General features: G+C 38.2%; 1 protein-coding gene across 1 annotated transcript; it reads left to right on the top strand.

The window, feature by feature from the left end:
- Positions 1-291: 291 nt before the first annotated feature.
- Positions 292-10,368, top strand: LOC146370635 (acetylcholine receptor subunit alpha). The gene is made up of 9 exons (XM_084907889.1): positions 292-664; positions 2,903-3,045; positions 3,148-3,192; positions 4,926-5,035; positions 5,443-5,638; positions 6,920-7,157; positions 9,134-9,357; positions 9,568-9,804; positions 9,904-10,368. The coding sequence occupies exons 1-9, from the start codon at positions 622-624 to the stop codon at positions 10,030-10,032; spliced, it is 1,365 nt and encodes a 454-aa protein (XP_084764015.1). The 5' UTR covers positions 292-621; the 3' UTR covers positions 10,033-10,368.
- Positions 10,369-12,126: the final 1,758 nt, after the last annotated feature.

The raw sequence follows: 12,126 nt of genomic DNA, 5'->3' as shown, positions 1-12,126 counted from the left end.
GTCACGTGCAAGAAATGTATTAAAAATGAGCGAAAAACCAAACAATGTCCAAAAGAAAAACTGGAGAACGATTGCTAAAGATCACTTAAAAAAAAATTAAAAGAAACATCTTGTAATGTTGAACCAATTAAAATCATCTGTCACACTTGAATTTTTGTTTTTGTTTTTTTTGTCCTGTGGCACAAACTCATAAAGACAGATTTATCAATGTGGAGACATCATTTTGATTTACACAGGTCTGTAGATAAGGATTTCAAAGCTTCAATAACAGATTATTAGAAAGAGAAAACGCACAGAGCAAGCATGCTCCGTGTCCTTGCACCTAGAGGTTGTGTGTGGCCAAGTTCATGATACGATATTTCAGGGGTGGATTACTGTGGAATGTTGATCTTATATGTTGTGTCCCTCTCAAATAACAAGCGTTGGCAGGCGGTCTCTCACATCCACTGTGCGACAATAACAACCAGGCTGCCAGTGGAGAGCTTGAAGGTTGTACAGTAAGTCATTTGCCAGCGCTAAAAGAATCTTTTACGTGGTTCAACGCGTTTTAATTCTCGAGTCATCTACAGGCAACGTGTCGAAGATGGATCTTAGTTTGGATGCCTGAGTTTACTCGCAACAATGAATGTTGTGATTTTTATTTTTCATCTAGTCACCCTAACAGGTAAGAAATTGTTCTAAACTAAAGAAAACCTGTGCTTGATAACTTTTGACATAGTGTACTCGCCTTTTTTACATTAATTAAATGTTTCAGACATCAGTTATAATTATACATAAATAAAAATACAAATAAACTCGTCATTAATTATATTTACAGAAACTTCTCTGAGGTCAGTGTAAACTGATCCAATTCACAGAACACAACTAATGAGCAAATTTAAGCTTTGTACAAACGGGCTCTCTTGCGAGGCCAAGTACAGTGAGGCTTTTTCTTCTGCGTTTCAACCCTTCATCTGCCTGTCACCACATGAAGTCATCTGCATAATTATAGACAGGCAATTCCTTAGTTTACTGTGTTGAATGTCCCGAGAATCATTCAAGCATTCAAACCACATGTTGCTGTAAAATGGCCTTCATTTCAAGGTCAAGGGAAACGAAAGGAGGTCCTGCTTTGGCTTGTGACAGATGCGTAATGGAAAATGGAAAAAGAATATCTCTGTTAACAACCCACACAGTGGAGCCATCACATGTTTCAATGAAGTGTTGCCAAAATTAAACTCTCTGCACATACACACCGTTTGTTGTGTTTACACTACAGGCAGTCCCTATGTCTCCAGGACACAAATATATTGACAAAAACGAAGCCAAAATGCAGAAGCAGTGCGTAAAAAATTAAGTAATATCGAAGATTCAGTGCCCGAGATATCCAGAGCCTGTCCTCACCTCCTCACCACTCCACCATTGTATTTAACAGTTGGAGGATGTTTGTGCTGATATGCTGTGTTTAGTTTTCGCTCAGTGTGATGCCGTGCATTACTGCCAGACATCTCCACACTACTCTTCTATGTTGTCCCAGAGGTCTTGTAGTTTGTTCAGATGCAACTCTGCAAACCTTGGCTCTGCTGTCATGTTCCTTTTCTTCCCTCCTGGCAAACCTTCCAAACAAGCAACTGTTAATTTGTACTGTTGTGAACTTGAAAATGAAATTGAACGTGCACAGGCCAGAGTTCTCTGTGCATTGCAAAGTCTAACTTTGGGATGAATTTGCTGGGACATCAACTCATGGGAAGATTGGTTTTCCACTTGCAAACAATCTTTCTCACTATTAAATGGTGGATGATTGTACAGCAAAGGGCCTTATAACCTCTCCCAGATTGATGGGCAGCGACAATTCCTTCGCAATTCCTTAATCCAGTGCTGATTTTTGCTCCTTAGCATTCTATTAAAACACACTTGAATGTCCCAGAACAGCAAAATGCCCAAACTTCTGCTTTTATAAAGGTGCTCACACTTGCTGATGATTAGTTAACCAACTGCATTTTACTAGCAGCACCTGGCTGCTACCTACCCGTTTAATTCCTATGAAACCAGTCACAGTATAGTTAGTTTTTTACTCACAAATTTTGCATTTTTACTCAACTTTTGTTAAATAAATAACAGAACAGTATATTTTTTCATGTCTGTAGTTCATCTGAGGTAATATTTAAATAACTTCAAGACCTGCTAAGGAAAAAAAAAAAATGTCCAGATACAAAACCCCTTAGAACTAAAAGGTATACTTTCTTTTTACAGTCTGCATGTATACGTTTTATTTATATATCAAGTAAGTCTATTTTACATTGTAAAATTTCATGTCAGCACTTTAAGAGTTATGCAGCACACATACTATAGATCAGCGGCCCCCAACCTTTTTTGCGCCACGGACCGGTTTATGCCCGACAATATTTTCACGGACCGGCCTTTAAGGTGTCGCGGATAAATACAACAAAATAAAACTAGTACCGGTACCGAAAAAAAGAAGATTTATTCATAACACACGTGAAAAGACCCAGGAAAACCGAGTTAACAATAAAAATGATAACAAAATAACGCTGAAAACCGATAAAAACCCTGAAAACCATACATTTCACACCTGAGCCTCTACTCTGGCGGCCCGGTACCAAATGACTCACGGACCGGTACCGGTCCGAGGCCCGGGGGTTGGGGACCGCTGCTATAGATACTACACACAATGGAAACAAGAGTTTATTTTCACACTGCCGTGTACTAATTTTACAAACATGTTGCACCTACATTATCACGTCTGTTTTCCAGTCACACTAATTTAGGTCACCCTAAGTGTTAGGTGTTCTTAAAAACCATCTGATTTTCCAGCACTCAAGGAGAGCTACCAAGAGTGGTGTCACTGTTTAAATGACTCCAAACGTAACTCATCACAAAGCAACTATGTTGTCTGTTTCAGGCACGGCCTGGGGCTCCTTGGAAGAAACACTTCTATTTAAAACCCTTTTCACTGGTTACAATAAGGTTGTCCGTCCTGTCAGTCATTTCAAGGACAAAGTGAACGTTACTGTGGGTCTTCAGCTCATTCAGCTCATCAGTGTGGTGAGGTCTTAGTTCGCAGTATATCACCTGTCATAAGATTCACTGTTGTCACACAATGCTAATCTCTGTATGAGTAACACAACACATTTTTTGGATCCACAGGATGAGGTTAACCAGATTGTCACCAGCAATGTGCGACTGAAACAGGTTTGTTAATTTTTTGTTGTGTTATCATGTATGAAGGAGAAGGAAGGTATTCCTCTATAGTCACTTCTGGCATCAACAAAAAGGCCAAACTCAGTCAAATATTAGGCTGCACTGACTTTCTTTTGATAAAAATTCTTCCTTTAATTCATTGGTAGGTGATTTTGCCAAATACCCAGGATTTTATACTATTTTAGATTTTATACGATTACTTCCTCTAGTATTGTTCAAAAAAGACAGATTAACCAAAAAAAATCTGAAACCCCCCCCCCATAAGGTAAATAATTAATCAATGCGAAACCACAGGTTAAAGTTGGGGGGTGTCCTGACAGTTGCTGTAGCAGTGTGGAAGAGGACAAAAAAAGAGACACGAATCTATTAAAAAAAATTACTGTGACCTTTTAATTTTCTGAGGCTTACTGTTCTTTGGGGATTTAACTGAATTACAGTTCAGCTTAAACTGATGTCTCAGTTTAATGTAACCTTACAATAACTGACCATGAACACCACTGTCTTCTCTGTACCAGCTCAACATAGCATGATCGTAAACTTAACCACAATACTGCAAACTAACCAGTTTTTCATGCACTAAATTGCATTAGTATTTTCATGCAATCTGAATTCGAAATATTATATGCTGTCAGCTTGAAGAAACACAATGATAGAGTAGCACAGAGTAGCTGGTACTCCTCTACAACACTGCAAATTTTGGTATCCATCTGATTCTTTTGGAGAGTTGGAATATAAGTGTGCCTGTCTCTAAAACCCTTTGGATCCGTTTCTGTTGTTTAAATTATGGTACTTGTTTGGGGTACATTATATTTTTTTGTTTCCAAAAAATAATTAATTAACCCAGGACAATGGGCTACATACTGACCTTAAAAGAAACAAAGTATTGATCCTATCAGACTAGTATCGATGCAGTACCATAACCAGCATTGGTATCAATACTATGGGTATTTTGATACACCCATCTAGCTCTAGTAGCTGGACAGGGTTAGGGCAAATCCATCACTTCCTTTCAAACCAGGGCCACAGCTATATTTTAGCTACCAAAGCAAATACAAGGAGGTTTTTCCCAGCTGGCTGGGATTTTTCCCTACCGACACATGGTCGCCACAGGGACACCGATGGTCTGTAGGGCTGCTGACCACTAACCACTAACAACCAATTGGGGAATATAAATTTTTCCCTCAGGACAGGTTCCCTATAGCCTGTTCACTGACCAGTCTATAGGCCTATACGACTAGAGCTTTATTCACCTGTTCTTACAATGTTTGATTGTCACACATCCGAAAAGACTGGTTAACATCATATGGTTAGTGATCACATGTCTGCAAAACCTCAAAAGTAGACAGCAATCATTCCCACAAGAACTGCCTGAGAAATAACAAATCATCATTATGTTTGGTCTATAATTAACTCCCACTTTTCTAAGTAGTTTATGATAAACTATGATCCGAACACCAAAAATCACAGAACTGTAACTATTGATTCATTACAGATTACTTCAAGATAGTTTGTTGTCCTCCAAGCATTGTGCAAAATACTTTGTCCCTCATTACTTCAGGCTTGCTTCACCATCATTGTGTCCACTTTCAGCATGATGATTATAATTTTCACTCATTAACAGCTTTTGTGATGTTTTCTGTTTTTTCCACTAATTGAACCATTTATACTGGCTGCTATTTTTGAAGTATAAACTATTGTCCTGGCTGTCCCTCTCTATATTTCAGAAATGGAAAGATGTGAACTTGCAGTGGAACCCAGAGGATTATGGTGGCATCAAAAAGATCAGAGTACCTTCCAGGGACATTTGGCGTCCTGATCTGGTTCTTTACAACAAGTACGTATTCAAGCTATAACTGACCAATGCCATGTATACATTTTTTTTTTTCCTAAAACAATTTCCTTAATAAAATTATACTTGACCTGAAAATTCTGACTGCAAGAAAACAATCAGCACACTCATCAGTGATATTTTGGATCACACATTTCTATACTGCAGCATGTAGTGCGTGATAGCTTGGATTTCATTGTGCTAAATTTGGCCTCTGTATAGCAGACCCCCCCTCACCCCCGTGCCATATGCTGCATTGACGCACTGCTGTTTTTTTCCCTTGACAACCAGCTCTGCTGCCACAACAACTTGTGCCAACCGCACCCTGTCCTCAAGTGCTGATGTCCCCCTGCGTGAACATTTAACTTATTATCTCCTGTGTTGATGCCGCCTGTGCTTGTCTGTACCTGCAGTGCCGACGGTGACTTTGCCATTGTTCATGAGACCAAAGTGCTGCTGGAGTACACTGGGATGATCACATGGAACCCACCCGCCATCTTCAAAAGCTACTGTGAAATTATTGTGTTGCATTTCCCCTTTGACCTCCAGAACTGCAGCATGAAGCTGGGTACCTGGACCTACGATGGGAACTTGGTCGTCATCAATCCCGTAATACATATGACCCCATTCACAGTCTGTTTCTTAAAGTTAGTTGAGGAGATTTATGCCACTCTCAACTAGTCTGCCTCAGTCCAAAAAACAAAAACAAAAGTGTACACAAAACCTACAAAATAATGACAAATGACAACTTCTGTTTTGCATGAATTAAAGACAAAATTATTAATTGACACAAGAACTCAAGCTGTCATTTGTACATACACAAAAACGGTGTTGCAACATGTAAATAATTTTGTTTCCTTTATTTACACTGGCAAGGGCTAGACAAGAAGTTCCCCTTCTAGTCTTTCTGAAAAGCTCGTAGACAACTACAGTTTTAGCCAACTAAATTTGAGGAAAAGTCATGAATTGCATATAAAGGATCGACAGAGTGACTATGACATCAGCCATTCATTTATTAACTGCTGTTTTAAAGCCTCAATTTCTGACTTTAACCATGATTTGCTTAAGAAACCAGATGTACTACTTGGACAAGAGTGTGGCGTTAATCAGCTAGCACTAGCTTGGTTAGCAAAGTGCACATGATACAAATACAAGCTTAAATTAAAACAAACTGAAACAATCAATCTGTTAGTTTTTTACTACAACAAAATACTGAACAGGCTAAGATGCAACAGACTGAGAAGCCGTTTACTCTGTATGCCCACATTATAGCCACTTGTCAATCACAGCCATGTCTTAAAATACACTCTCTTCGCTATATCTAGCACCCATATTTTACAAATTCAATTGGAAATGGTTTGACACTTATATAGTGCTTTTCTAGGCTTTATCAGCTTCCACTGACCACTCAAAGCAATCAGTTAAATGTACTTAATCATGCATTCATAGGGTTCTTTATTTAATACCTCCCTATAGAACCTCTTTTCCGTGGCTAATCTAGAATCTCTAATTAACCAAGCATGCTTGTCATTGGATGGAGAACCTGGAAATAACCCATTCAGGTACAAGAAGAGCATACAAACTCCACAGAGAGAGCACAAGTGAGAGTCTGAACCAGGTATTTTCTTGCTGTGAGGCAGCAGGGCTAACCACATCACCACCATTGAAAAAGACTTAAACCCAGCGAGCAGAATGATAAATTAATGAGATTATTTATCAAGTCAAATGCAGGGTTATTTTCTCAAAAACACTGTTACAATCTGACTTTCTTTGCAACCAGACGAAAAGAATGGAAGCAGATTTAAAGCTTACTGATTTAACTTTCTTTACATTTCTCTAGAAAATTTACATAATAGGAATATTTATCATCATATTCATATTTCCTGACAGGACAGTGACCGCCCAGATCTGAGCCACTTTATGGAAAGCGGAGAATGGGTGATGAAGGATTTCCGTGGCTGGAAGCACTGGGTGTACTACGCCTGCTGCCAAGACACCCCCTACCTGGACATCACCTACCATTTCCTCATGCTGCGGCTTCCTCTGTACTTCATTGTTAATGTCATCATCCCGTGCATGCTCTTTTCCTTCCTCACTGGCCTTGTCTTTTATCTTCCCACGGATTCTGGTATGTTTACACTGAAAAATGTAAACCAAACAATAAAACATCTATCATAGATCATAATATACAGAAAGTTTTAAACACATCCTCTCACTACCCATATGGAAAAGAAATAGTAAAAACTTATATGTGATTACTCATGAAAGTGGCCACTTTCATGAGTAAATCATATAAGGCTTACATGATTTACTCATGAAAGTGGCCACTTTCTCATTACTTTCATATATTGTTTTAGTAAGTATCCAAAACATACAAATTTCATTATATAATTTTTCAAGGGATCTTATATCTGTTTTCACTCTTATATGCTTTTCATACAAGTTTCACACAAGACAGATACAAACTTTATAAGATTTATATAGATCTTTTCCATATGGGTAAAAAAGATATAAACCATAATTCTTATAAGTAATTTGATATACTAATATACATTAATATACTTGAGGAAGTTTCTCACAATCTTGACAAATATAGTACTAGATTTATCTCGAGCTTTGCTTTTGTTGTATGCTTTTCAAATATTTTCAAAGGGAATCATTACCTGCGAGCCAATACTTCAGCCTCTTTGGAAAAATGGTATGTTGTTTCCTTTCAAGAGGCTGACAGAAAGATTTATGCCACTTTCATGTCTGGAAGGAACAGCCAGTTAGCTAGCTTAGAATAAGCTCTACAAACTAAGCTATTTATAACATGTCCAAAGGTAACAAACTCCATCTACTAGTACTTGTAAAACCTCAGTAACCTTAAAACCTTAAAATTGCATAGACAATTGCAATTTTCACCTAAAAAAAATCTGTTTAGAAAAGGAAACATTTAAAATGTTATTTAATCACGTTTTTCAAATCTGTTTAAGTACATTTGCTTGAGCTTCAGACAAAGCCAGCTCTTTTACTGTTTCCTGTGTATGTGTACATATATGCAAACGATGTAAATTGTCAAAATTAGACCATGGCCACTATTTGGCTTTCCTATTATGATATCAACTAAAACCGAGTTGGAAAAATCCTTAAATGCTGCCTGTCAGTCCAAAGTGTCTCTACACTGGCTTTTTCAGAAACTGCACAGCTTATGTGCACATCTGGCCATGTTCCCAGTGTGTCGGTCTGCTTCATTACCCAGAGTCCCTCTGTGCTGTCATGTCTGAAAGCAGGCCTTTGCTTTAATGTATAATACATCACTTGATCCCTGTTTCTGATATGGCTGCTGACAGGAGGAGGCGATGCTAGTGCCAAAAAAGATGCCCTCCCTGGGATAAATGCTCTTACTGAGCAACAACAAAAACAAACCCAAAAAAAAGAACATGTCTCACATTTTACTCATGTGAAATGGTGTCAAAATCTCTTTACTCCTGGCTTTATGAAAGAGGAAAAAAGTAGCCTATCACTGTTTGGATTTGATTTGCTTATTTGGGTGAACAATGCAAATGTGCTGCTGTATAAATTCAAATTAAAGTTAGTTGGTGGGATTCAGCAAACAGCCCTCCCTTGTGGCAGTTTAATAAGATTGCATGTTCATGCAGTTTAATCTGCACGACATTTGCACCTATACCTTCATGTTTTTCAGGTCAAGTTATGGTCTAAACATGTTATCAGCCCTTCAGTGTATTGGGGATTAGTTATGGCATAAACATGGTGTCCCTACATTTACCATCGTAGTTCCTAAGAATGTAATTACATTATTTTCTTTCTTTTTTCTTTTTATTTGAATTATTTTTAGACTACTGAAGAGGTCAAGAATAGTAAACAAGAGAAAAAAAAGATCTGATGAACATCTACGTATCATGTGCTGATCAAAACTGCATACTGCGAAATGGAATTTGAATTGAAATAATTTAATAGCCAATTTTATGTTCTTTGATTAATAAGTCCCTATTGTCACATGACCAGAAATATTTACACAGCTGACTGTGTTTGAATTTCTATACCTCATGCTGATTTTTACACAAACTAAGAAAGAGTGAAAGTTATAATGGTGTCTTCCAGGTGAGAAGATGACCCTCAGCATCTCTGTCCTGTTGTCTCTGACTGTGTTCCTGCTGGTCATTGTGGAGCTGATCCCATCTACCTCTAGCGCTGTACCACTCATTGGGAAGTACATGCTCTTCACCATGGTGTTTGTCATTGCATCCATCATCATCACTGTCATTGTTATCAACACCCACCACCGCTCCCCGAGTACTCACACAATGCCAAACTGGGTCCGCAAGGTGAGCACAAGAAAGCAAAAGACTACATTTTGATAGTGGAGCTGAATGACTAAAGGAGTAGATTTGCTCAAGCGAGGCAAGCTTGACTTTTTCTCCTGCATTATATTGCCATCTAGTGGTAACAGACTTAAAATGTTTTTTTTTTCTTCTTTATCCATCTTTTCTGGTATTGTACACTCACTGACACATTTGTCGTCTCCTTCATGATAGGTTTTTATCGAAACCATTCCCAACATCATGTTCTTCTCAACAATGAAACGCCCGGGAAAGGAAAAGCAGATAAAAACCATCTATGGTGCTGATTTTGATATCTCAGATATCTCTGGAAACCAGGCCTCTGCTGTTCCCTACTACTCACCCATCACAAAGAATCCTGATGTGCGCAGTGCCATTGATGGGGTTAAATACATCGCAGAAACCATGAAATCAGATGAGGAATCCAGCAGTGTAACTATCCTTATAATAAAAAATTTTTGCTAATATGTTGCTAAAATCCAATCTAGAGTCCTGCAATTGATACATTTTCTCTAATGTTTTTTTTTCCAGGCTGCTGAAGAGTGGAAGTTTGTGGCCATGGTGTTGGATCACATTCTGCTTTGTGTCTTTATGGCTGTGTGTCTAATTGGCACATTAGCGGTGTTCGCAGGCCGCCTCATTGAGCTGAGTATGATTTAAAGACCCATCCTTTATATTCTACCAGCTACACTTCTCAGGTGGTCACATTCACCTTTGTTTTTTGAAGCTCCTGTACAGGCCTGACAGCATTTACAGCTTGTTCTGCCTTTCTCTTGTTGTTTGTTTTTGGAGTGTGAACAATTGTATCCTGTAAGAACATGTGATTTGCAGTATTTTCATATTTATATTCAACATATTTTGACAGAGTTACTTTTTCCCTTGTGTGTATGGACAGGAACATGCGTGCAACTGGACATAAATCTAATGTTGTGTAATATTGTGCAGCTTTGCTTGACATCTTTATACTGTACAGCTGAATAAAATTGTTTTGTCCTGTTACAAAGTGAGATATGACTGAAGCGTAGACTTTATAGCGCAATAAGCAGAAAACCAGATGAAAATTGATAGCCTCCTTCCTGCAGCTCCTTGCTTTATTCTGTTCTATTGTCCTGATACAAGAGCACTGGCACGTGCTTCATACCACTAAAAATATGAAAATTCTGACCTACACCTTCCCAGGTAAACATAGAGATTAGGAAAAAAGAATCCAGTTCTAGCTAATGTACGTAGCAGCACACGGCAGACTGACAACTTCTGGAGCACATTTGAATGTCTTTAATATCAAATGGTACATGTTAGAATCATAAAAGCTATAATCTAATTATAGCTGGTAATTGTGTTAATTGTGCCTAAGTTTAAAGCACGAGGGTCTGATTTATAATCGTGTCACTATTATTAGTCAGACTTATTTTTCTGAAGCACTTCTGCCTTTTGTTTCCCACGTCACTTTTTACACTGTACACCTTATGTTGGCTCTCTATTTGAAATTCAAATATTAATGCAGATTCTGTACCTGCCCACTTTTACTTGTAATGTGCTTTTACATGCTTACTTAGCTCTTGGCTCCTCAGTTCACAGCAGTTATTTGACAGGTGCATGTGACACAGGCATCAGCTAACTTTTTTACTTAACTCTGTGGGCACACAGGAGACTAAATTTGTGGTATTTCTGGGTTTTATAGGTTGTATAAAATGTGCACGCCACAGTTAAGATACTTGGGAGAGTATATCAACATTTTAATTTCCCTGATATACTCCCACATCCCAGATAAATGATACTGCCATGCTTTGTGCTCATTTGAATGTAATACTAGAGATGTTGTTCTCCCCTGTTCCTTGCTTTACAATTTGCTAGTACTGGGTCCACAGCAAGGTGCTGGAAATAATCCTAAGTGATTCTGGTTCATGTTGACATGACAACGTCACACAGTTGGTGCAGATTTTTCACCTGCATGTTTTTCAGTGTTTTAGCTGACAGGAATGGCTCTCATCTGGTTCAGGGTTCAATGTATTGTGCATTCAGAGACGCTTTTCTACATACCTTGGTTGTTACAAGGGATAGTTTTAGTTATATCTGCCTTCCTGACAGCTTGAACTACACTCACCATTCTGACTAACATGCAACTGCAACAACAGTCTGCATGGCTCTTGACCAAGAATAACAAAAAACACAGAAAGATTTATGATCACAGAAGACAGAACATTTCATGCAAAAGATAACTCGTACAGTTAAGTATATCTTGTATTAAAAGATTATATGGAGACAAAACAGGATCCTTCTATTCAGCACGTGAGAAGGGCTGAATGTTAACATTTTCCATCACTGTCATCATTTTTATGATGATAACTGTGGTTCTCGTCATTTTTAGATTAAAGCCTTTTTAAAACTATAATTTGGCATAACATGTAGATACACCCTTTTCACAAAACTTTTGCTTAATTGAAAATTAGCATGTAAATGCTTTTTAGTCATTTAAGACAGTCTTCAGTCTTTCGTAGCGATGATTGGTCATGTGACTTGTAGACTATACTCTAACATACTTGGCTGTTGTGAGGTGGCGGTTGAATTTCCCCGTACAGGGGCTTTCCAGACTTTAAATTTTTAAAGCAGTTTAAATTTTGATAGGCGTCTGGTAAACTAAACTTTTACTAAGTTTATGTTTGGGTTAAAATGCACCCTTCAAGCCTGTCTGTCAGCACTGCGGAAATAAGTGGTCATAGTTATGCCATCTTTCGTCTCTGATACGTATTTACG

The sequence above is a fragment of the Perissodus microlepis genome, chromosome 16 (assembly GCF_051167445.1).
Source record: "Perissodus microlepis isolate ML-2025 ecotype Zambia chromosome 16, ASM5116744v1, whole genome shotgun sequence".
Taxonomy (NCBI): domain Eukaryota; kingdom Metazoa; phylum Chordata; class Actinopteri; order Cichliformes; family Cichlidae; genus Perissodus; species Perissodus microlepis.
This window is presented reverse-complemented; position numbering and strand designations above follow the sequence as displayed.